The sequence below is a fragment of the Eptatretus burgeri genome, chromosome 2 (genome assembly GCF_056783735.1).
Source record: "Eptatretus burgeri isolate ZD-2024b chromosome 2, Ebu_testis_v1, whole genome shotgun sequence".
Classification (NCBI taxonomy): Eukaryota; Metazoa; Chordata; class Myxini; order Myxiniformes; family Myxinidae; genus Eptatretus; species Eptatretus burgeri.
Window position 1 is genome coordinate 125,886,360 of NC_140962.1, and position 27,221 is coordinate 125,913,580.

General features: G+C 40.4%; 1 protein-coding gene across 1 annotated transcript in view; it reads right to left on the bottom strand.

The window, feature by feature from the left end:
- The window catches only part of LOC147033017 (uncharacterized), a 28,271-nt gene extending 12,439 nt beyond the window's left edge, over positions 1-15,832 (bottom strand). Inside the window, exons 1-3 of the mRNA XM_085871120.1 lie at positions 15,678-15,832; positions 8,199-8,862; positions 2,505-2,584 (exon numbers count right to left, since the gene is read on the bottom strand). Of these exons, the coding sequence (XP_085727246.1) occupies positions 2,505-2,584; positions 8,199-8,836 (718 nt within the window). The 5' untranslated portion in view covers positions 8,837-8,862; positions 15,678-15,832. The remainder of the gene's footprint in view (positions 1-2,504; positions 2,585-8,198; positions 8,863-15,677) is intronic.
- Between the last annotated feature and the right edge of the window lie 11,389 nt (positions 15,833-27,221).

Here is a 27,221-nt window from a genome sequence, read left to right on the forward strand (position 1 = left end):
TTAGGTTGAAGTTTCTTTTTCACTTTTCTCACTCATATGTCTGAATGTCTGATCATCATAGTCACAAATCGCTGTGCACATCGTAATGCTAATAAACACCAGGAGACGCCAGCGTACTTGGCTTTATTTTGTTTCTGCACATACCATAACCTCTAGAATATCTTCATCAGAGCCAGATTTCAAAAGTTAAACTTCTTAATTGACCTCAGCAGCAGTTCCAATTGCTAAAAAAGTGTTCATTTGTCCAATTCGGACATTGACATTCCGGTCATCTCCGGGTACATGGTGTTTATATGACTGATTGGTGACTGCTAATCACTTACCAAGCAGCTGTTCCTTATCAACAATTTGTTAGAGTGCTTGCTTGAGTGCTTAAGCCAGTTGGTGAGCGCTGTACAAGCTGCTTGGTTGTTCCTTTGCAAGCAATGGCAATACACGGCAAAAGTATTGATACTGTCACTGAATATATTGATTGACTTGAACAAAGTTCAGGCCCCATTCGCCTGCAATTGGCCCAGCATTGTCATGTGATGCATCGAGCAGTGGCTCACCCACTGGCAATGTTTCCCCTTTTTGTACGATTTGCATTCAGTAAACGACCCTCACTTCAACTTAGATAGATACATTAAAAAAAAATGAGACGTTTCATTTTTTAAAGTTTCTTCAACCATTTTGTTTGAGTGCTTACTTTTTTCTTCTTTTTTGTATACATTGACGAGGCTCGTATGAGAGCTAACAAACAACACACAACACACAGCAAGAGGGGCATGAGACAAGAGGGGCAGGAGAGGGAAGGACAAAACAGTGGGGAACAGAGACATGAGGAGATCTGTGGAAGGGAGAGGGATGGGGTAGGGAACATGGGGTATACAAGATGGACACAACAGGGACTTTCAGGAAGGAAAGCAGGGAATTTGAAGGAGATGGGTTTGGGGTGGATTAACGGGGGTAGAAAATATCGAGGTTTTGGATGGGGGAAGATACGAGGTGGTGGGGAACTGCTGTTTTGAAGGCCTGGAGGGAAGAATGGGATTGAAGAGTGATTGAAGAATGGGATACTTGAGTGCTTAAGCCACATGGTGTGTGCACTACAAGTTTCGATCTGTAGAAGCTTCCATGGAGATATTGCGGCTCGATTCTCCATGGGGAAATCTCCGGAGTTAGGAAGGCAAAATAACGCAGAGGAATACAATGAGTAAAAAATGTTTTCAGTCATTACAAAGCAATGGATGGGTACATCTTGGCAAGATAGCCGATAGGTATGCATGCTCATTCTAAGCTGTCTAGAGTGGGTTCAAATCCAACCCACCTATAAACTGTCATCCTGGTATTTCACAGGCAGGATTATTCTACAATGTGTGTGCCGTCTCTCGGATGGATGTTAAACTGTGCATCATATCTGCCAGAATCTCACTCTCACCTCTCCCAATCCTCACTCTCCCCTCTCTCCCCCCTCATCTTTCTCTCCCCTCTCCCACTCCTCTCCCTCTCACCCCTCTCCCTCTCTCTCCCCTCTCGCACTCCTCTCCCTTTGACCGCTCTCCGTCTCTCTCGCCTGTTGCTGTTCCACCCCTCTTCCTCCCTCTGCCACCCTTCTTCCTCTCTCTCACACCCCTCCCCCCTCCATACCCTTCCACTCCGTTAAGGGGACTGTTAAGGACTGATGGTTTAGTTTTTAATATAAGCCTCACACTGCCTTCCCTTCCCTTCCCATCACGCTGCCTTTTCGCCTCCTCCCCTCATGCTTACCTCCTCCCAAATCCCCTCCTCGCTCCACCCCATGGACATCTCCAGGCGTTCTCCACATGCTGTGTTTATGTTCTGTTTCTACATCCCCCATTTTGTTCAATTCTGTCCTATTTTTTTGGAGGGGATCAACCCCCTGCATCATACCCACATACACCTTGAATGTTTTTTAGTCCATGAACAAACTGTGGTACATCAAGGGTGATGAAGGTTGTGGTCAAGTTTCATCGAAATTGTATGTAGTTTTGGAGAAGAGAGCAAATACCTATTTTGGAGTTGGGTCAAATCCCCCCCCACCACCCCCGTATACCCCTTTAATGAGCACAGATTTTGATGCATCAATACACCTTCGTTAGGCATCAGATATGAAGCTTGTGGCTAAGTTTCATCAAAACAGTGTTTTTGGTTCAAGCGATAATGACTGAAGTGTTTACAGACTAACTGACTCACTCATTCACTCATCTAGGCACACTGCTCGATCGCATAAGCTCACCAGACTAAAGTCCAGTTGAGCTAAAAATGGATTAAGTCATTGGAATGTGGATATGGCACAGGCATAATAGGCCAAACAGCTTCCTCCTTTTGTCTTTGTATCCTTGTCTACATAGTGTATGTAAAGAAAGATATGGAGACAATCAGATCAAGGAGAATCAAACTGGGGCAGCACAAGTTTCTGTTGAAACCCATTGAAAGCACATTCGACAGAGGCATCAGACGAAGCATAAAACAAACAGAAGTTTGCAGGGTGTTGATGGTACCGTTGCAGATGTTGTTTTCATAAGGAAGATGTCTCCTTTTAACACAGGCAGTAAAGCTGGGTGGAGTAAGTATGCAGCTCCTGTTAATAAAAAATACAGGTTGATGCATTTTGTTATAACCGCACAACAAATGAACCTTCATTGAAGTTAACGAAGAAGGTTAATCTTGCAGTACCTGGCCTCTAAGATCACAAGTTAAAGATCATTCCATCCACCGTTTACTCTTCCAGTTGACTCTAATTTTAGTTAAACAACACACACAATACTTTTATCAATTTGAAATGGGGGAGATAAAGATATTTAACTCAATTCAACATGGATAAGTCATTAAAAAATCAGAGTCCAAGAGGACTCTCAATGTAGGGTTGATGCGGAAAAAAAAATGTTGGCTACACCCACTGTATACAAAACTAAAGTTGGAGTATCTTCTCTGCCGAAATGGTCTGTTCAGCTGATTCTCTTGGCAGGGCTAACTTTTCAGTATTCTAGACAATGGCAAAAGCAAAAAACCGAAATCGGTCAAAACTGGCAAATCTTCTTCTCATTCATCATCATAATAATAACAAGAAAAAGAGCAATCAGAGATTAAAGACCCTTGCCAGGACTTTTTTGTGTGGTGCATTTTGTGTGGCATTTGTTTACTGGTTTGCTATGTAATTAATAAGAGACATAATTAGAACTGCCACTTTATAAATGCTGGCAGTGATGACTAGTTCAACCATTTAAGAGAGGATTTTTTAAGGATAAAAAAAAAAAAATGGTTGCTGAATCATCTGATCAATGAGATCATCAAAAAAAAAAATTGTGGACCATTTTATCCCTAGATGACCCTCAAAAATGTTCATGCTGTTCGGATGTAGCGTTCTACATATGCATTTATGACATCACAACGAAGGCACCTATGATGTCATCAAAAAATCACTTATTCCCCTTGAGGAGTGTTTGCCATGTGGCAAGTTTCAAATTTTTCTTTGGTGCGGTTTCAGAGATACAGAAGTCCAATTTTTTTTTAAGTTTTTCCAACATGGGTGCCTAACCCTAACAGCAAATCGTCATAATTAAGATTTCACATTCTACATGAGTAGTCGCACCAATGGTGAAAATTTCGTCTCAATCCAACAAGCGGTTGCGAAGAAAAACACAAAAGTTCTGTGCGGACAAACAAACAAACAAATGAAAAATCACTCATGGAGTGACAACTTCGTGAAATGGAACTGCACTCGGTAGAGAACATACCTCCCCCAGGCTGAATAGTTTATATTTTGTATGTCACTGAAAGGTCGGATCTAAATCCGGACCTCAACCAAAATCGAATCGCCTTGTTCTTGTCACCTAACTAACTCTTCCACCTCATTTTGTCACAAGTCATCCACAACTTTAGAGGTATCATGCTATGCATAGTTTTTGGCTCCCATCTCTCAAAGGTGAAGAACCACTTAAAAAAATTATTGTAACCGGATTTGGATTCGAATCTTCACCTAAATGGAATCAATTAGTCCTTTTCACACACCAAACTGGTCCACAAAGTTTCTGCGGAATCCATCCATAACGTTTTGAGATTTTGTGCTATAAATTGTTTTTGGCCCTATTTCTCAATGGTGACGAATCACCTGAAAAATTCTCGAATCCGAATCTTGATTCATATCTTTGCCAGACTTGAAACAGTTCGTCTTTTTCACACACCCAACTGGTTCACAAAGTTTCTGCGGAATCCATCCATAACGTTTTGAGATTTTGTGCTATAAATTGTTTTTGGCCCTATTTCTCAATGGTGACGAATCACCTGAAAAATTCTCGAATCCGAATCTTGATTCAGATCTTTGCCAGACTTGAAACAATTCGTCCGTTTCACACACCCAACTGGTCCACAAAGTTTCATCCGAATCAGTCCTCAACGGATCTTCACCAAAATTGAATCAGTTCTTCCAAACTGTCCACCAAGTTTTGTGTGAATCCATCAATAACTTTTTGAGATATTGTGCTTTTCTCGTTTTGGCCCCATCTCTCAACGATGAAGAATCACCTTAAAAATTCTCAGATCCGGATCTGAATTCGGATGTTCTCCAAAATTTAATGTTGCTGTCCTTGGCCAGTCACCTACACACACAAAAATTTTTTTTAAAACGATTGCTTGAAAACTTTGGCCAAAAATCTTGTGACAAACAGACGAATGAAATTGCTCGTTGAGCAAGGAATTGCCGGAATAACTTTGCCATTTCTCCATGATCTCTGAAACAACAAAAACCTGGGAATCAATTTGGTTCGTATAAGTCGATAGTGCTACTGTTTAATGAGTTATAGTGTTACGAATCTGGAAGCCATGAGCACTCAACATACATGTCCCTATAGAACAGTTATATCGGTAAGTGTGTGTTTATAGTTAGGGCCCCCCCCCCTTCCTGTGTCTAATGGGTAATTAAATATTCATGCGCTGCGAAGTTACTTTGATAGTCAGGGTTTTCTTTTATTATTACATCCATAAATCCTCATAACTACAACAACACCAGCATCACCCTCACCTTCACCTCACTCTGACCACCGCCATTGCCTACGTGCATGTCAGCACGTATGTGAGCGCCCACGCAGGATAATGTTCCTCTGCCTGTTTGGTGGGCGGTCCGCAGCGACGGCTGTCGCTGCGGACTGCGGTGACGGCCGTCACCCCCCCCCCAGTCCAATCAACGGCCTTGGCGCCCGTTTTGGCCAATGACAGGGCAACGGGCACATTTTGCGTGCCAAACAGGTCCAGTGAGGGAAAGCGGGGAGGGAGGTGGTGTCCCCTCCCCCCCTGGACGAGGGTGAATAAGGTTGCGGCGCGATCGGACTGACAGAAGTTTTTGAGATAGTTGATGACCATCGAGCAGGCAAGGATGTGGTCAATCTGACAGGCAGGTTGAACAAGTGTGGAGTTATCAGCCCTCGGTTTGACGTTCAACTCAAGGACTTGGAGAAGTGGCAGAGAAACCTCCTGCCTTCTCGACAGTTTGGGATACAGAGCAGAGTTTTGGTTGTCGGGACGAGCTCTGAATGGAGCTCAGGAGTCTGATCACGGCTCGCTGGTGCCTGGTTCTATCATGTCCTCACGCTGGCATGGTTCACTCATGTCAGCCAAACCATACGAGGTGGACAGGTCCATGTCCTTCTGGGTATCTGTGTGTGTGTGTCTGTCGGTGGGCCCGTCTTTAAGTCGTAAATTGTTAAGTGCCTTCGCTGTACATTATTTGCCTTGCATCTCTGATTAGTCGTGATAACTCTGCCCTTACGTGCTTCCCTCTTTCCCCACCGACTCTTCATAAATACCCGATTTGTTAAATGTATCAGCTTGTTTTTGTGTTTCTTTTATTGGTTTAACGTGTTGGGGCGTGTTGGGGAATTAGAAAGGCCGTTGTTGCCATAGTGGTGTGCATTTGGGACTGACGGAAGCTCGTTGACCATCCACTCGGGGCACGCACGGATCGAGCGCGCATACGGCTCATCCTGTACGAGTGCCGTCGAGGGTGTGAATACTCGGTAGCTCACCACGTGGTCTCCAGATATTTTGAAGTTTGGCAAATAACCTTGCACCACGTGGTGGAATTATTGATGATTCACGGTCCGGTAAGGGACCCGTACCCTCGGAGTTTTCCAAAAGGAACAATCTAAATTCTGGGTGTTCGGCAGATTAGACCCTACTGCTCCACCTTGCGGTTCTGCTCACAGCCGATACCCGGCCCACAGCAATAGCATTTAGTTTGGTCATGATCATAACTTGGAAGTCAATCGGACTTGAAATGGCGTTTTTATCACAATTTGAAAGTTTTGACCCGACCCCCTTGACATTCGACCCCCGGCCGCTAAGAAGGGTGTTGGTGTGACACCCTAATGAGACATATGGTTGGATGCAGTATTGGAAGATGCACATTTTGGATTTGGTTTGAAGTCGATATGACCAAAATGGTCGTGTATATATATATATATATATATATATATATGTATATATATTTTATATATATATATATATATATATATATATATATATATTTTAGCTGATATTTTACCTGATATTTTATACCTGATATTTTAGCGGACGTTATTGCGAAAATAAGAATTTCGGTTTTTCGGTGACCTTGACCTTGACCTTTGACCTAGATTCACCAAAAACGACAAGTGTCTAAGTTGGACCATGGCCGACATCTGTACCCAGTTTGGTCATCATCGCTGAAACGGTGTGGCTGCTACAGGGTAAACAAACACACAAACAAACAGACATAGACACACAGAATGACACACACAACCGACCAACATAATTGCCGAAATCCGAAGGATTCCAGCAATTAACAAAACAGACAGACAAACAGTCAAATGCTACAGACCAACATACTTGGCAAAAAAAAAAATTCAAATTTTTTGCCATGTAACAAACAGAAAAACAAATAATAAGACGTGCAGAGCATGATACTTTCAGAATCCAAAAAACAAGTTTGCCTTCAAATTTTTTTTGGTTGAATTCAGCGACCTGATATGCAAATCCTCTTCAAATTTCAAGACAATGGGATGAAAATTGAGGATTTTAGTCATGTGACAAATTTGTTGACCATTGGCCTATGTTGACCTTTTGACCTCAAAAACAATAGGCTTCTTGCTGATGCCAAATTTTTATCATGATTCTTCATTATTGAGAGATGGGGCCAAAACGATATATAGCAGAATATCTCAAAAATAGCAGATATATAGCAGGATGACTGGTTCAGCCATTTCAGAGAGGATTTTTGAAGGTTTAAAAAATATATATATATATGTATATATATATATATATATATATATATATATATATATATATATATATATATATATATATATATATATATATATATATATATATATATATATATATATATATATGTGGCTGGTAGTGATATATGGTGATCGAGTTGAAATGGGAAAAGACAGTTGGAGATGAATACCTAAGGATACAATGGGGAGGTAAAAATTTAGACCCATCACAACATTCCAAAGAGTAGTAGTAGTAGTAGTAGTAGTAGTAGTAGTAGTAGTAGTAGTAGTAGTAGTAGTAGTAGTAGTAGTAGTAGTAGTAGTAGTAGTAGTAGTAGTAGTAGTAGTATTACTCGTCATAGTATTACTCGTCGTAGTATAAACTTTATTGCATTTTTTTCTTTGCATTAAAAAAAATGTTATTACTCGTCATAATTTTAAATGACACTGAATCTGAATAAAGTTTATACTCAAAAACCATGTGGTGAAGTTTAGTGAAGATCGTATAAAATTATGACCTGTTGGTGATAAACAGACAGACAGACAGACAGACAGACAGACAGACAGAATAACAAAATCGACTGACCAATATACTTGAAAAATCTTCGATTTTGGAAGTAACAAACGGACCCAAATGCAATAACCTCTCCTTCAGCGAGGGTAAAAAGGAAAAATGATAGAGGGATGTTACTCAAAAAAGTATGTAAACAAGGGAGGTGTTGTCACAAAAAATGATCATGGGAAACCATCCCTACATCTTTCTTTGAAAAATGGTTGTCCCTAGATTTTTCTTTTTGCATTTTTTCTTTTGCATTAAAAAAAATGTTTTTATTACTTGTCATAATTTTAAATGACACTCAATCTGAATAAAGTTTATACTCAATGTCTCTCACCATTGTTGGAGACAACCTCCTTAGCCACACCATATCATTCTCTGCTTACCCAATGAAAGCCAATGGATGGAATTGGTGAGCTGGGCAGTTCAGTTTATTTGTAGACTTGGTGTCCAAATTTCCAAGCCTCGTCATTCTCAAGGCAAGCAACTGTGGGAGTGCCAAGGTGACCATATCGGATCTGGTTTTCATCATCAAATCTTTTGCAGGAACATCCGCTGCCTGCCCTCTTGAGGCCAAACCTTGTCGTCCCTTGAGTGTGACCTCAAACATTTTCCTTCGTTGTGAGGTAAGGTCATTAGATAAAGTATTTGGGTTTACAGGTCGTGGCGATGAGCAATTCCTTGATGGATGAAGTGAGCGAAAGAGGTAGCTGTTGTAGCAATGAAATGTTGATAAGTCAATAGTAGGCACAGGGTTGGTGTCAGTCTGCATGCTGCTCTCACAGCAATCATGCTTTTCATGGTGCATTGTTTCTTTGGTGAAGCCAATCGCCTTTGCTTCAGCTGATTTATTTGCATCATCATGATCTAAAGGGGATGCAAGAGAAGTTGTGTCCTCAGGATGGAGCAAGCTTGAGGTACCGTGAAGAGAAAGATGAGGCCACCCTGGATGGGACATAGACAGTTTATCTTGTGGTCCCTTTTTCTCTGACTGAGAGACCTCCCCCAAGGAGTCGTAGGTCATGTGAAAAGACAGTTGGAGATGAATACCTAAGGATACAATGGGGAGATAAAAAATTTAGACCCATAACAACATTCCAAAGAGTAGTAGTAGTAGTATCTCGTTGTTGTAAATAGAGTAATAACTCTGAACCACTAAATTCTGTCATCGAAGTTACTATATGTAGGACTATATATTGAGATATAATAAGCAATCGATGAAATTTACAAAAGGCAACAATCAGTATCGGCATCAATATGATAAACAATCAGTGGGTGGAAAAGTCCAATTAAGAAAAATTATAACCATTTAAAAAGTAACAAATTTAACAAAGCATTTATTACTTTTTCATTATAACTTTTTTCAAAAAAATTTCGATTTTATTAGAAAAATATTTCAATTTTTTTTTTTTGCATTTCTACATGCTTTAAGTGATTTCCAACCCCCCAAAAAATTTTGTTAGAGAAAAAAACCCCAGAAATTTTGCAACTTTTTTCAAAAAATTTCAATTTTTTTTGCATTTCTACATGTTTTAAGTGATTTCCACCCCCCCCCCCCCAAAAAAAATTGTTAGAGAAAAAGAAAGAAATTTTGCAACTTTTTTTTCAAAAAAATTTCGATTTTTTTTTTTGGCATTTCTACATGCGCGTCGATCTAGTTTAGTTTATTCAATCGTGGTTCAGTAGAGTCTGAACCGTTTGGACCTACAATGAATAGGATATCAGGTTCACTTAAGTGACCCAGCAGTATTGGCGGTGGAGGTTTTGCACTCTACCGAGTGCTCCCCCTCTAGTTAGTATTAATATTGTTTTGCAATGACATTAATAGTATGCTATTACCATTAATTTGTTATTATTTTGTTATGAGAATCAGCCTTTGAAGAATGCCACGATTAGCTATCTTAACTGTCAGTTAAAACCTAAATGTTGTGAGATTTGTGAGTTAGCATTAGTATATGCATGTAAATGAACGATTAAAATTGACGGTTACATGTTATACGTTTTCTTTAGCATGGATCGGTAAATTGTAATACAAACTGCTTGATGCAATGAGCTAATTTTGACTCTAGATGACGGTATTATACTGTAAACTGCCTGGTGAGATTTGTGAAGGCGCTGGAACGTTCTTAGACAAAACTTATAGTATGGACGAGAATCACATTTGCTGGAATGCATGGGATCGTTCTGTGATACTATAAAACCCGCGAGAGGGAAGTGTTATGTAGAAAGATGGGTGATGTGAGAGGAAATGCATTTTGATCGTTCTTTGCTCAATTTAACTCTAATGAGTGAATGTGGAGTTAATGTCCAGAGTGGTTGTTAACACATGGAGCTGATTATAATCAGGTTGATAAAACTCATTAAGATTGTGCATCGGAAAATAAGTCCTTTCAGTGCTTTAATCATCCTTGTGAATGGACCAGCGTATGAGAGAGGACATCGCGACAAGACAATCCTTCAACAGCTATGGTGGATGAGGTGAACACGCATGAGTTGAGCAGCAAGAACAGAGACACTGGGAGTGTCCTTCTGCCATGGAGTTTGACAAGTGGATTGAGTGAGGCGAGTGGCTTGGAATGAAGTGAGAGACACTAATAGCGTTTGTCAAAGAACAACAAGTGGCTGCAAGACAAGAGAAGGCTCGTGAACGTGAGGAGAGACAAGTTGAGCGTGAGGCACACAAAGACAAGGCAGAGCATGGTGAACGCACCCGGGAAGTCGAACGTATGAAGGAGGAAATGCGAATGAACATTGAATTGGCCAGAATACAGTTGGAGATTGAATCTGACACTGATGAGGTAGGAGTAATGACAAACAAGCCGAATCATCCCACATTTGATGAGAAACGTGATGACCTGGACACATACCATGAGAGATTTGAATGCTTCACAGTGAGTCAACTTTGGAACAGAGAGGACTGGGCAGTTATTCTCAGCCCCCTATTGACAGGCGTAGCACTCCAGGTGTATACCAGTATGCCCTCGGAGAATGCTCACGATTGATCACTTGAAAGTGGCCTTGTTGAGGAGGTATGAACTTACAAAGGAGGGACATCGCCGGAGGTTAAACCTGATGAAGGTGAAACTGCGTTTTAGTTTGTGGCACGTTTGAAAGGGTGTTTAACAAAATGGACTTTGATGGCAAAGTGCGAACGTAGCTTTGAAGCATTAACCAAATTGTTGGTTCGTGAACAGGATTCCACAGCCGGCACAATCAGCAATGACCAGGCCACAGACCAAGTGCAACAAGAACGACATCAAACCATTGAAGGTGTCACAATCTGACATTCCTCAGGTGACCATGCAAGAGCTTAAGCAAGCTCAGAAGGAGGATGTGACACTTCAAAGGTTGTGGAAGGAAGTGCAGGATAACAGCAATCATCATATGTGAGAGAAGAAAAGTACAGGCTCAAAGTCCACAAAGGTGTCTTACACCATACCTCCACAACTGACATGACCGAGATGAAGCAAATCATCGTTCCAATCAAGTATCGGGAAGCCATGATTAAATTGGCACACAAATCAATTGTTGGAGGTCATCTTGGAGCAAAGAAGACAACTGACAGAGTAACCAGCAACTTCCATTGGTCAGGGATAACTGGTGACATCAGCAGATTCTGCAAGTCCCACAACATCAGCCAGAGGACCATCCCCAAAGGGAGGGTTTCCAAGATACCATTGAGAACCATGCCGTTGATAGAGGAGCCCTTTCACAGAGTGGCCATTGACCTGATTGGACCATTGTCCCCAGTGTCTGATAAAGGCAACCAGTACATATTGACCATTGTGGACTACGTCACTAGGTACCCTGAAGCAATTGCGCTCCCCAAGATTGAGACAGAGAGTGTCGTGGAAGCACTGCTGAAAGTCTTCTCCTCAGTAGGACTCCCACAAGTGGTACTTAGTGACCGAGGTACTCAATTTACATTGGACCTGATGAACGAGGTGCGTCGACTCATTGCGATGAAGCATCTCTTTACGACACCATATAACCCTCGGTACAATGGACTTTGTGAACAGGTCAACGGAGTTCTGAAGAGCATGCTGAGGAAGATGTGTCAAGAATGACCACGTGATTGGGACAGGTATCTGCAGGCGGTGCTATTCACTTCCAGAGAGGTGTCTCAGGCAAGTACTGGGTTCTCACCATTTTAGCTCCTCACCGGACAAACTGTAAGAGGACCCATGCAGTTGTTGAAGAAACTGTGACCTGGAGAGAACACGTAGGAGGTTTATAATGCTTACCAATATGTCTTTGACTTGCTAATTGACTGGAGGACACTTGCTGATTGGTGCAAGAGAATCTATACACAGCTCAAAGCAGTCAGAAGCATTTTTATGATAAGAAAACCAGACAGAAAGTTCAAGGTTGGAGACGAAGTTTTATTGCTACTACCAATGGAGCACAGCAAGTAGACGCTCCAACGGCAAGGACCACGTGAAGTCCAGGAAGTAGTCAACCACATGGATTCCAAGATCTGTGTCAAAGGCAAGACCAAAATTTACCATGCCCACCTTTTTAAGTTGTATCATGAGAGAACTGACAAATCAGCTGATATCATGTTACAGCCAGATGTGGCCAGTATGGTGATCATCGACCCAGAGCAGGATGGTGATGAAGAATGTGTCTTGGAAAATGAAGACCTCCTGGAATTGAGACCAAGGGCTGATGGAGAAACACATGAGGATGTCAACACCAGCTGGGATCTGTCAGCAAGGCACAGTGAGGAAGTCCAGGAGTTACTCCAGGAGTTTGCGGATGTCTTCACCGGAATCCCGGGTACGATCAACCTGGAGGAGCATTAAATTGAGACCACCATGAATGAGCCAGAGTCAAGCAGTGCCAAATGACGGGGTGAACTTGTGTGAGCTGAGCCGTCAGAACAGAGACACTGGGCAGAAACAACTCGACGTGGGAATCGGAGTTGGACATTGCATGTGATGGTGAACTTCCTCATTTGACTTTATAGCTCTTTATTTGAAATACAAGTTTCAAAAACATTACGCTGTTGATGTGGTCATTGTAACATCACTCGGAAATCACAGACACCAACTGACAAAAATCCATTCGAGTGGTAGCTGACCTGTACGTTCGTTCATGACCCTGTATTGCAGTCATTTGAGAACAAGCTGGGATCGGCACCACGAACAACATCCGTACACCAAAGGGAAGGAAACCCCAAAGGTGTGCGTATACCCTACTCCTGACATTAACACAGATATACACCTTAACACGACTTTGCCTAAGGCAGAACAACCCTTGAAGAGGGGGGGGGGGCAAATTAAGTCACTACCACCTCCATCATGTGACCCTTAGTCCGATCAACTTTGGTTGAGATTGGAAAAGTCACGACTGAATGTATCATTGTCAAAACAACAGGCAGACAGACAGACAGACAGACAGACAACAAATTGCATATTTTAGTATGATGATTCCATATCATCATATTGAATATCAAAACACAATACGTAGGGTGAAGACATTAATCAACATTCGATCAATGTACACCAACAGTTATGTATACAAAGAAAAGATATAAAATTGCATGAAGTTTTTGATGTGCCGAAATTTCTTGTTTATACAAACTTAAATTAAGCTTTGGTTAATTTAGCTTGACGTTGATTTGGTTAATTTCGTTTGATGAGTCCCAAAAGGTAAAATTACTAGGTACATTTAGATTTTGGAGGTACTGTGTTAAATTCCAAATGCATCAATTCTAATATCCAAATTTGATGTAATATGAGATTTAGCTTCTGACATGTATAGACAACTTAAATAGTTACTTTTAATGCTTTTCAAACATGGGCTGGTAGGTTTCCCTCGAGATACACACACTTACCTCTAAGCTCTCTAGCCTGGGTTCAGTTCTCAACCCTGCTATAAAATATCATCCTGGTGTATCACAGGCATGTCATTCATCCACGGATACTAATTTTATGTCCATGTACATCTGTCCGTGCTAATTTTCTCTGTTTTCTCTGCAACCGCTTATCTTATTGACATGAAATTTTCACCAGAGATGCGACTACTTATGTAGACTGTTTTAATGATAATTATGACATCATAGGTCACGTGGTGTGGCAGCCATGTTGGAAAAAAGGAAAAACTTTGGAGCTCTGTACCTCCGAAACTACTTTGGAAAAATAAAACTTGGCACGTGTTAAGTACTCTCCATGGGAAATAAGTGTGATTTTCCTCTGATGTCATAGGTGGCTTCATTATGATGTTATAATTGCGTACATGGAATGCTTTGTCCGCTCAGTATGAAAATTTTTGAGGGTCATCTCAGGCTAAATTGTATGGGGGGAAAAATTGATGATGTCATCAGTCACATGGTTCTTAGTCACATTTTTTTTTTAAGCATAAAAACCTTCAAAAATCCTATTCTCTGAAATAGCTGAACTGATCGAGGCAAAGCTTTACAGCTATGATCGCCTATCAATGAGGAACAAAAAGTTCTCCACCTATGACGTCATAGGTAACATGGTTTGGCAGCTATGATTTTTAACATAAAAACATTTTTAAAATCTACTTCCCCAGAACGGCTTGATAGATCAAAGGGAAACTTCACACACATGTTCCCTTAGCCTTCGTCATACCAGGGTGTTCAAAAAAACAATTAATAGGTCACATGGTCTGGCAGCCATGGTAGATTGAACAAAAATCTTTCAAAAATTATTTCTCTTGGACTGCTTCATCAAGTAACATGAAACGTCACAATTATTATCTCGTAGTCATGGGAAATATGTTTTAAATGTCAACCTGGTTAAACGCATGGCCTGGCTGTCAGAATTATTTAATACTTTGAATCTGGATTTCGGGATTTAAATCAAACTTGGTACAAGTATATATAATGATGTAACAATGTTGGCAGAGGCATATCTGGCGATGTCGCGACGTTCAAGAGCGCCCTTCTAGTTTCTTTCCATTGTATTATTCATTTATTTTAGGAGTCCCTAATAATATTTTTAATCTTCAGTACTACCTTATCCTCATCTCGGTTCTTGCAAAAAACTAAATTATATTTGGAGAACATGATAGTGCATAAAAACGTTGAATGTTGTTGTTTTTTTCACACATCTATGTCATTATTATACAACTTGATACAAATGAATCTATTGAAGGCTATTCATTATTTCTATTTCTAATCCAGTGTATTGGAAACAAAAATATTATTTCATACTTAGCACTTTTCTCATGTAATAACCTTTGGTGAACAATTAATAGTGAATCATGCATTATTGAAGAAAGGGAGAGAGATGGGGGAAGGACGAGAGAGAGAGAGAGAGAGAGAGAGAGAGAGAGAGAGAGAGAGAGAGAGAGAGAGAGAGAGAGAGAGAGAGAGAGAGAGAGAGAGAGAGAGAGAGAGAGAGACTGAAATATTTGGAGAGATAAATACAGGGACACAGACACATGATGTTAAAACAATGTGACAATAATCGGAACTTTGTGCTACTGTGGAGTTTGTAATAGCCTTGACCAAATATAATGAAATAAACGGACATAGATAGATACAGAAACAAAGAAGTACACTAAGTTATGCAGAGATTATCAAGCAACAAATCGACAGGCAGAAAGGAAAATAAAAAAACATATGAAATAGATGTGCTAAGGGACATAGACAAATAAATGGTGAGTAATTAAATTATGAAAGGCATGAATTGAAGAAATTATGAAAAGGAAAATGGAAGATACAATAACAAAAGAAAACATATCAAAGTAAGGCCAAAGACAAAAGGATTGACATATACTGTATTGACAGGAATGTGTAAAAGCAAGGTGGGCAAATAATTTAAACAGAGAAAAATAGAGATGCAAAGAGGGCCAGCAGAAATGCTTAGAGACACAATTGTTCAGAAACTCACCCGTTTTCAACTTTCTTATTCCTTGTACTTAATTCCAAAACCATTCCAACAGCTGCTGAAGGGATGGCAAAGCAAGTGGGAATGAGAAAGTAAGACAAGATAAATGTGGGGAGTGGATACAAGACGAGAGTGAGAGAACCAGTGGGAAAAGTGGGTGGGGGGCGATCCGAGAGCATAGGCCTTTCCTGTGAAGAATGGGCAGGAAATGTAGGATGTCTGGAAAGGCAGATAACGCAACATGGACGGAAACATTGGTGCAAGCTGGTTGGTGCGATAAAAGAAAGAAATAAAATTGAAAAATATTTGCAAGTATCAATGCAAAGACATTTCAGGGACTTTCAACTAAAAGGACAGTGTGAATTAACAATGATGGATTGTAAAAGCTTGCACAAATAACCAATCATAAATAGATGTTTTTTCCCCTTCCAACATCCTTGGTGAGGAAAACAATTGTTCAGGTAAGGGCAAAAACAGACATAATTTGTGTTTTAAAACCACAATCACATTTTGCAAAAGTGTTTAAGTGTTTCATGCTAAACATAAAGATGTATAAAGAATTACCGCATAGTGTTGAGCATGGAGTGTCTTTTCCTTGAAATATAAAATGAATATTTAAGCAATATTGGGTTGGTTTGTGTAAGCTTACCATATTTAAGGCTATATGGTTACTGTCAGTTATTTATACATTTTTATGGTTTCGTCTGAAAAAGCACTTAAAGACTCTTGCAAAATATGATTATAATTCATGATGCTCAGAACCCCGGTTCAAATAAATACATTATAATGTATGAATCTGTCCATCGTCTACTAATCTACCGATATAAAACACAATGTGTATTTGTGTATTTTTTCTGTCCCTCTTCATAAAGACGATTTGAAACGGGTTTTAAAGGCCAATCTTTCAACATGACTGGGTGTTCAATAACATATATTTTTCGGGATAAAAAACTTGAAAAACATTTTCCATAAAAGATTAATTACCTCTCTACTGTTGGAAATGTGGACGGTGACTTCCAACTCGGCCCCAAGGGTGGTGTACAGAAGCATTAAAATAATAATAATACAAGGCGCATGGTGGTGAAATTCGCTGCACATGTTGTGCAACATGCGGAGAGTAAAACGAGTGTTCATTTATGTACGTAGGATGTCTAATAAACAAAGAAGAAGAAAAAAAGCACACCTGACACTAGACCGAGGCTTCAGACTTTAGCATGCTCATGAGGCTGTACTGTCGAAATTAAACGTGCCAGAAGATCGAGAAAATATCGTCACATTTGTACATGTCGTGTTTTAAATAACGCTTCTTTCTGTGAAACATCATTTCTTCCAGTCTCCTTGAATATTTCAAATAAAATAATTCCAACCTGTCATTTTTGATGGGCTTGTACACTAGTCTCCTTATAATTCACAACCTTCACAATTGGGTTCACCACTTGACAATCCTGATTGAATCATTATTTTCTGATGTCCACTCATGTCTTTGTACAGCATGTAATTTATATACAAGTTCCACTTTATGAGCTTTTGATCAATGGATAAGAAACCACAAGATCACTCTTTGACAAGCTTTACAGGTCTCCAAAGCAGGAAGAGAATCATAAATGCCGGTGAAGTAGCATTATAAATTATTGTGAGGCAGAGATAAATGAATGTGTAGAAATTATTGACGTTCAACATGTGCTCAAGTGTGTATTTACATGTGTTGTGGTGTGTAGAAGGAAGTGAGGGTATTAAATATAGGAAAGAATGTCTGAAATGAGGAGACTCAATTTTTGTCATATAAAAAACATATTACTTATAATTCTCAAAAACATCATTTCAATGCTATGCTATAACCGTTTATTATTTTGTAAAAAAAACAAAAAACAATTTCATCACATCGTGTGGTCACAGACCTCGATGCATTAAAGATCGACAAGTTATGTATTATTTTAATGAAGTGCAGATTCACCTGGTGTCAGTTACCTTTACCAAAGCACTGTTTTATGAGTTTGTATTATGAGCATGTGTTGTTTGTAAATGCTGCTTGCATCATTTTTTTCGAAGCACGACAGTACCACTAATGTGGTGGCCCCTTAAGGTAAGCACCTTGTGCCAGGCCTGGGTACTGGCACAAGTTCTTAAACTCTTTGTTGAAAGACACCATGAGAACTTTATTGTCCATCAACAACCATTCCTAGCAGACAAGTCCTCTGGATTCATACCCTTCCCATGGATGGCGGACAAATTGATATAATGCCCTGTATGCAAAACAACAGAGGGACAGTGGAAAGCTGTGTCGAGATTCAAACTCAGCCGAGACGTGTTTCGACTTATGAGTAACTTACAAGTAACGTGTGTCGACGTGTGTCAACGATTGCTTAACGTGCTTATGCCAGCATATGCGGAACGTGTGTCATATGCTGGCATACGTCGAAAGATTTTCAACATGCTGAAAATTTGTCGACGTACTCGGCGTACTACGACATATGCCAGCGTGCTTCAGCGTGCTCTTAACGTATACAAAACTTACCCATAACGTATTCGACGTGTGCCAGCGTATTCGGCAAATTTTTCATACGTCGACATATGCTGGCTAAAAGGTCAAGGTGTGACAGCGGCTTGACACTTCGATGTCTAGTGCGGTTATGATTTGGATCGTCGAGCCGCAGCCTTCTAATAGGCGACACCACGTGATCATCGGCGATATGCTGCCGTGTGCTATGCATAAGTTAGACTATAGTTGGGCATAGGTTGTGAACGCCGACAACACGCTCAGCATTCGTTGATATAAGTTATCTATATGTTATCGAAACGTTCTGTGTGCGTTACTAATACGTTATGCATATGTCCAACTCGTTATGAATACGTCAAAAACTGGAAAAAAAAACATCAATAGTTCAGCATACGCCAGCGTTTTTCATACATTTTGATACCTTGCCATATGCTGGCTAAAACGTCAAGGTGTGACAGGGCCCTGAGCAATGCCGTCTTCTCTCCTTTTTGTGTACCTTAGTATGATATCTGTTTGCAATGCTTTGTTTTCAATGTTCACACTCGATGTGATCATTGGGTCGTACGTGAGTGGTACTTCCATGTTTTCAGTCCATGCTTTTGGTTAATGTTCCCACAAATTTTCTGGAACCGGGATATCAAAGATTTTTATCAGATGTGCCAGTGGCTAACATTAGAAACTTTATTGTGTCATCGGGTGTTCAGCTGTTCTGACATGAGGTTTTTTATCTTGCCAAAACAAAGTTTTTGCAAGATATGTTAGTCAGCATGTATGGTTTTTTTTGTCTGTTTGTTTGTTTGTTTGTCTGTAATCACGCATAAAAAATTCTGCAGAGTAGAGTTATCATTGGAAATTTTTTTGTAACTTCGCATATCAGAGGCCTATAGAGCTCCCTTTCAGTGCACAAAATTTTGAATGTCAAGGTCAAAGGTCAAGGTCACTTGTCGCAAATCAGGGGAGTCGACGAAACCCTTATTTTTTGAGTAATTTTGATCAGATCGTCTTCAAACTTCATGGGAATATAGTTCATGGTCTGGAACTCAGCTGATTAATTTTTGGTGGCGATTGGCCTTGACCTTCATGGTTAGCGCCTGAGGTCAAACATATTTGACCCCAAGGTCAAATTTTCAAGTTTTAGGAACCATATCGTGTAGTACCTCAAATTGAACACCTCGATGAGTGATTTCTAGATATGTCAAGCTCAAGACATTATGACGTCATTGGTGATGTTATGAGGCAAAAGCATATTTTTCATGGTTACTCTGTAGAATGATTCTCATCGGAATCTCTCATAGGCAGATATTCCTCAAGGAGTCGCTCCTGGTGGATAGCAGCTCTGTTCATCTCAGTGTGACCTTAAAGAAGTCACACGTGATCACCTTTTGGCAAGATATGGTTTATTTTTATTTTATTTATTTGTGTTCAGTCATTAAGCATAACCTATCACTCTCTTTGCAACGCCACATCCACCCCTCACCTATCTCTATTTTTTTCCTCCTCCTTCCCCTCCCCCCTCCCACCCCCACTCACTCTCTCTCTGTCTGTCCCCTCCTCACATTCCCTTCCAAATAAAATGCAGCACTCTTCTCCGACACCTCTGTCCTTGTCTGTCTCTCTCTCTCTCTCTCTCTCTCTCTCTGTCTCTCTCTCTCTCTCTCTCTCTCTCTCTCTCTCTCTCTCTCTCTCTCTCTCTCTCTCTCTCTCTCTCTCTCTCTCTCTCTCTCTCTCTCTCTCTCTCTCTCTCTCTCTCTCTCTCTCTCTCTCTCTCTCGCAGTATATTGCAACGTTTTGTGAGGCGTCGCTCTCCCCCACCTCCACCCATTTCCTCACTCTTCTCCCCTTCCTGGCTTCCTCTTCTTCACCCACTCCTCGCTTCCACTCCCTCCTCTCTCCTCCCCTTCCTCTCCTCCCTCTCCTTCATCATCTCTGTGTCTCTTCTCTCCCTCCCCTCCCCCTCTCTCTCCCTCTTTCTTCCTCCATCCCCTCCCCTTCACTCCCCCGTCAGTTAAGTGATGGGATGTCTATATATATATATATATATATATATATATATATATATATATATATATATATATATATATATATATATATATATATCTATATATATATATATATATATATGTATATATATATATATGTACATATATGTATATATATCTTCTTCTTCTTCCTTTGGCTGCTCCCGTTAGGGGTCGCCACAGCGGATCATACGTATGATCCGCATAGTGATTTGGCACATGTTTTACGCCGGATGCCCTTCCTGACGCAACCCTGGTCGCCTCTTACGACACAGGGATATGGTACACCTATTTTAACCGGGGTATACACCGGCCCAGTATACTGGTACTCATTTCGCCGACCTCGGAAGGATGACAGGCTGAGTCAACCCCTTGGTGTATTAATTCAGTGGCCCATCGGGGCTTGAACTCAGGACCTTTTGGATCCCAAGCCGCTGCCCTAACCACTGCGCCAACACCAGGATATATATATATATATATATATATATATATATATATATATATATATATATATATATATATATATATATATATATATATATATATATATATATATATATATATATATATATATATATATATATATATATATATATATATATATATATATACACATTTGTGGTTCGTGGCTTTATTTCATTTCTGCACTTGCAATAGCCTTGATAATTTCTTAAAATAACCTGGATTATAAAATTTAATCTCCAGAATTAAACTCAGCAGCAATTCCGACTGTGATCATTTGTCCAATTCGGAAATTGCTTGGGTATTTCCGGGTGAATAGTTTTATCGACGGCAATTGGTAATCGCTTGTCAAGCCAGGCATTCCATTAGAGTGCTTGCTTCAGTGCTTAAGCCACTTACCGAGTTCCCCACAGTTGATGATGGTACAGTTTGTGTCCCGATCGGGATGTACAGTCGATAGTCACTACAAGGTAGAGGGTACGTATATAGTGCACATGAACGTGGTACATAAGGGTAGATTTGTATCTGCAGGGGCTCTCAGCGGGTGTGTAGACATGCCATGCCTGTTGTGGGTGCTGAGGTGGCAAAGTTCAATCCCATATCTTATGGAGGTTTTATGAGGTTTTCCTTTGTTCCTTGCACCTATTTTTAAAGCATTTGGTTATCGGGTGTGCTTTACAAAGGTTATATGTTTCTTTTTGTGAGTTTCAAAGGAAAATATATTTGACAACACCCGATTTCCAAGCTGTTTGCCGTATTTACGTGTTTTCTAAACTGCTGATTCCAAGTTTTTTTTCCACCCATCACACACAGCTGTTTATAAAGATGAATGTTTCTGCACATCTCCCTGAAATGTCTATACAAATGCAACCTTGTTTTTTGGAGAAAGCTCCTCAAGGTATTTGGTCTCCTCTCTCCCCCCCCCCACCTCCCCACTCACCCCCTTCTACGTACTGTAGTGGGTAATCACACTGACTCCAACCTGTGCCAATTCCTGAAAAATTGCTGATATTGGTCAAGCAGTCAAGCAATAATGTGCGTGTGTGTGTTCAACATAAAGCATAATATATTAATTCTGGTGACTCCCCTACTCCCACCGCTCTTTCTCTCTCTTTCTCTCTCTTTCTCTCTCTTTCTCTCTCTTTCTCTCTCTCTCCTTCTCTGGATGTATCCAGACGGTGGTTATGGCTGGGCGGTGTTTGTCTCCAGCCGTGTCCAGGCGGGATTTGTCTCCAGACGTGTCCGAATGGTATTTATCTCCCAATGTGTCTGGATGGGAGTTTGTCTCTGGATGCGTCATGGCGGTGTTTATGTCAGGAAGCGAGTTTGTCTCTGGACATGTCCAAGCAGTGGTTATGTCCAGACAGCTTAGCTCTGGACACATTCAGGCGGTGTTTATCTCTGGATGCATCTGGGCGGTGTTTGTCTCTAGACACGTCTGAGTGGTATTTATGTCTGGACGGGAGTTTTTATCCAGACTTGTCCGGACTGGAGTTTGTCCCCAGACCGTGCTTATAGTATGATCAGTAGAAAATTGATTTCAGACATTATTTTGTTTCCATCTTCGCTGTTATTCTATGCAGAATCATTTTGATGAAACAGTATGAATCGTAATTTAACACTCCACCGCACGTCTGCCTTCCTTTCCTCTCACCTCTCACTGTCTTCCCTTCCCCCACACCTTCTCGCTCCCCCTCCCTCCTCTCTCCTTTCCCCTCCACCTCTTCACTCTCCCTGCTCTCTCTCCCCCACCCCTCTCTCCCTCTTCCCGCCTCTTTTTCTCACTCCCCCCTTTCGTATTACTGTCAGCAAAGCGATGGGTTGTATTTGCTAGTTATTTTAATAAAGCAAGGACAACCTTACTATTTTAAATTTTGAAAGTGTTGTCCAGTCTTCAAGTTCACTGAGTACAATAGCCCATCTATTAGTGAGGTTGCAGATACTAGTCCTTAAAAATGGCTGAAATGCCAAAAAGTGGCTTTTTGGACCCTGGTCACAAACCTCAACACTCCACAGCGCCATGTTGAAAAGAGATCTCATGGAGAACTTTTTACCCAGGGTCTGCCATACAGTTGTCTATTCATATGCGAAATTTCAAGTAGCATCTCAGTCATGGAACGAAAACCAATTTCGATCTGCTTTTTCCACCTGCTGCACATGGCACAATTGTGAAAAGGAAAGGATAAAGGAAAGCGTTATAGTTACTCTGATAAGTTTACTCTTGAAAAACTATCACACAAAAGATGAAAAAATGCGATAATTTTTCGTTCTGAATTACACACAAATACATTGATGGAAATCACCTTCACCCAACTTCGAGTGTCAACCAAGATGGTGTCCAATAGCTACACTGTGGTCTGTGTGTTGTGAATAGCAATGAGTATTCTATCTGTTCAGTTTTCCCAAAAGCGAAATGTGTGTCGTCAAGAGGAAAAGAGAAACGGTCCATGCTTTTGGTTAATGTTCCCACAAATTTTCTGGAACTGGGATATCAAAGATTTTTTGCAGATGTGCCAGTGGTTAACTTTACAAACTCTATTGTGTCATCGGGTGTACAGCTGTTCTGACATGAGGATAAAAAAACGATTCGCATGGATTCACCTTCCATTCGCATGGATTCACACACAGTGACAGATCCTCAGCGATCTCTATCCGATATGCAAGGTGCCACTCTAATCTGACTCTATTGGCTGAGTGACGTCATGAGCTTTACCCAACCGACCAATTCCTTCAATCCTCATCTGTACGCATCATCACTTCCTCTTGTCTGCCATTTGTCGTCACCCCGAATGAATTGGTAAACATATTTGCTTTCCAATTCGCTCTTCGACTTCTAACTGTGATATTTATTGGTATTTTCGAGTATATTGAATGGTACAATTCGATTCGGATTGTTTTCATTCGTGTACAGGGTGTCCACAAATGACCGTTCCAAATTTTAACCGTAATAACAATTTTTTTTTTCATGAAATAGGATACCAGGATGCAGTTTGATGCTTGTGAATGAACGGATATTTCTCAAAGTGTAATTGTCAAGATTTATCAAGATCATCATCAAGCATTCATCACCATTTATTCATCACTTGGTCTCTATAAACCAGGCAACACTGCTCATTATTGTGGCGACGCTATTTGCAGTAAATGTGACGTCACGCATCACAGGCGACAACTGGAAACCAGTTGCAACAGCACACAAAGACCGTTTATTGTCACCTTCAACTTGCCATGTATGCAGACGCAACATAGCAATACATCACGCTCTCTATTTTTTCAGTTCAGTTGTCGTAAGAGACATTAGGCCTACTGCACTGTCGTTCATGCAACTGGAAGGCAGCTGGTGTTTCCTTTGTGTTGGTTAATCGTGACATTCGTTGCCGACTTCCTCTTGATCGAGCCAACCTAGTACTCTTCTCTTAAAATCTAATAAACTAGTGCGGGCCCGTAGGTGCGTAAACGACGACTGGATTGGGGCATTATTTCACCCCCCCCATCTCTCGCCCCCTCCTCTCTCCCCCTCTCTCGTTCCAGTACCCTCTCTCGTGGGTGAGGCATGCCAGTATGTGCAGCTTCGTTCCTTCGCTCTCGTAAACGACGACTGGATTGGGGCATTTTTTCAATTAGATGGACCAACCGTATCATAAATGGCCATAACTTGGGAAACACCTGGGAAACATACTCAGGTCCCCAGCGTCAATTGTGACGTCATATCAAACGAAGAAGAATTGTGACACCCCCTCTCTCTCCAGCAATATTCCTGGCAAGTTTCAATCAGATCGGACCATCAATCGTGCAAAAAACATAAAATAAATACAAATAAATATATAAACATTAATTGTGACGTCATTCGTGACGTCATAGCACCGTGTCTTGTCATTGGTCGACAGATGAATGGCCGTAACTTGGGAACCGCTCATCCGATTGACATCAAACCTCGAAAAGGCACATCCGTGGGGCCCCGGCAATATTCCTGGCAAGTTTCAATCCGAAGAGGAAGCATTGTGACGTCATTCGTGACGTCATAGCACCGTGTCCTGTCTGGTTGGCAGACAATATATCGGTCATTATTGGTTGACAGACATTGATCATTGTATCACGTTATTCTTTTCATTCAATTATTGTGCTATTATTGTGTACTGCCAATTATTGTGCTATTATTATTATTACTAATATGCTGTTATCATTATTCTGAGAAAAAATGGCATGATAAGGTGATAAGGTGGAACGACACTTCAGCTGCCATATACACACCTTTTCAACACTAAAATAAGCAATAAAATGGCCGTAACTTGGGAACCGCTCGTCCGATTGACATCAAACCTCGAAAAGGCACATCTGCAGGTCCCCTCGTGGGGCGGCTTAGCCCAAATATTCAAAAGAATTGTGCATTTTGTGAAACAAGCACCAAATTTGGCACAAATGTACATTAATATGTTGCGAACATTTTCAGATATGGGGCCACTTGAAATTCTCTCTTTACGTCCGCCATATTGGATTTCAAAATGGCCGCCACTTGAAATCAACATTTGCTATTATCTCTGGACGTAATGCAGCTATTGACTTGATTGTGGTATCTAAATGTATGTTTTTGGGGGCAAGGAATCCAATGGTACCATTTTAAACTTAATATTATTTATCACAGTCTGTTATATAATTTTATTTGGAAATTATCTAGGCAAATATTGGATTCAACACAATACTTTGAAAAGAATGTCTTAGTTCTGTAAATATATTAAAAAAAAGCTATACTAAATCACTAGTAACAACTCAGACAAGCCCATATATACTGGCAGTCTAAAACATAAATTCATATCCCATTAGGAAACAAAGTGACCCATTCATTTGTGTTTTTCATATGCATATTTTATGTAACATTACATTCATATTGTCAATAAATACCAAACATGCATAATCCACTTTTCCGAGACCCTTTAAGCCATCTTTTGTGTTTCTGGAGTACAGAAATTTTTTGTATAGGCTTTCATCTGTCTTGTTTCCTTAACAATGCACTGTAGCATGTCTTTAACAATGTTTACAAACATGACTCCACTACATGTCTTTAATCAAAGCCCTGACCCGAATAAAAGAGTAGAGAGGCTGCATGTGTGTTGACCCACATCAACTGTGTTCTTTGTGTGTGGCTGTGTTTAAATCACCTTGTGACTCCACATAAATGAGTTAATTACATACAATCTGGGCTCAGCTCAACAACATTGTGTGGTCAGCAATGAAGACAAGAGTCTGAATTACATATATGCAAAAGACCTTGTGAACCAGTGAAGCAAATACACGGGTAAGCATGAATTAAATCTAGGGCATGATATAATTTCCATGATGTTTACCTCTACACTCAATGGTGGAAGGAGGTAATGCTTGATCCCAGCTTGTCTGTATGTCTGTTTGTCTGTTAGTCCACCAAATTCCAGACAAAGCTTGTAGTAGCGGTAGTTGTAGTGGTAGTGGTGATAACAGAAATTGTTATATAGAACTGAACTTATATTATTATTATATGCAGAAAATAACTTCATTTCTATATGCCCTGCAGTGGACAGGTTAATTGGTTTATGCACTGAAGGGGTCACCCTGGTGTGCACTGCTGTGTTCTGCCTCATTGAGTTGTTCAGGTATGATGTACTCAGTACAAGCTTACCTGATACACATGTGTGCTGGCTAAAACCACTTGTCTGGTGGGCACGACAGAGGCAGGTTGTCTAATAGCCAACCTGGTCTTACTTTTTTGGGGTTTATCTGAAATTCTTACAATAAGGCTTTAAATTAGAAATATTTTATATAAAGTAGTATTTTGAGTGAAGTGTGTATTCCACACTGACAGTTTTGACATGTTCTGAATTTAACACGAAGGCTGTAATTAAAAGAACGGGGTATGTCTGGAAAATGTAGGGTCCAACCTAATAAGAGTTTATATTGATTTATATTTAAATCTTGGCTGTGTAAATATTGTAAGAATTTATGAATTCAAATGTTTTGTAAATATTCAAGAAATTTGGGAATATTTTTTAACTGAAGAATCTCGTGATTTTATTTCTCTTCTTGCCTCCGGTATGGGTGAAAATTTAATTCCGGCATTATCTCACAAAACTAATTCCCTAAGTGTGCCAAGCTAAATGCTCTACGATATAGAGGAATTATCCTCCTCTCCATTAGTATGGCGGAGGAAACCCCTCTATTATATATATAACAAAATGTTAACATTATATCATTGTATCGTTGCAGATTCAGAAGACAGTTCAACCATGTCCAAGAGCTTCTGACTAGCTGATGTTGAGCGAACTTCACCATCAACATCACAGCACCTCACCACAACTGACTGGAAGTTATGCCTTATATGTCAAGAGGACAAGACGGAGACACTGACCAAACCTGACCAATCAAAGAGAAAAGACATTGGTAGTGGGTACAGTTCATTCGCAGAGAACTTGGTCAAATTCAGTGAACTTGGAGAGCTTCCAGGATCATTTCACCTGGAAAGACTCGATGATGGTCATGGCATTGAAGCTGCGATGGTTGCACACGGTGCAAAATATCATCAGACATGCAGGCTCCAGTACAACA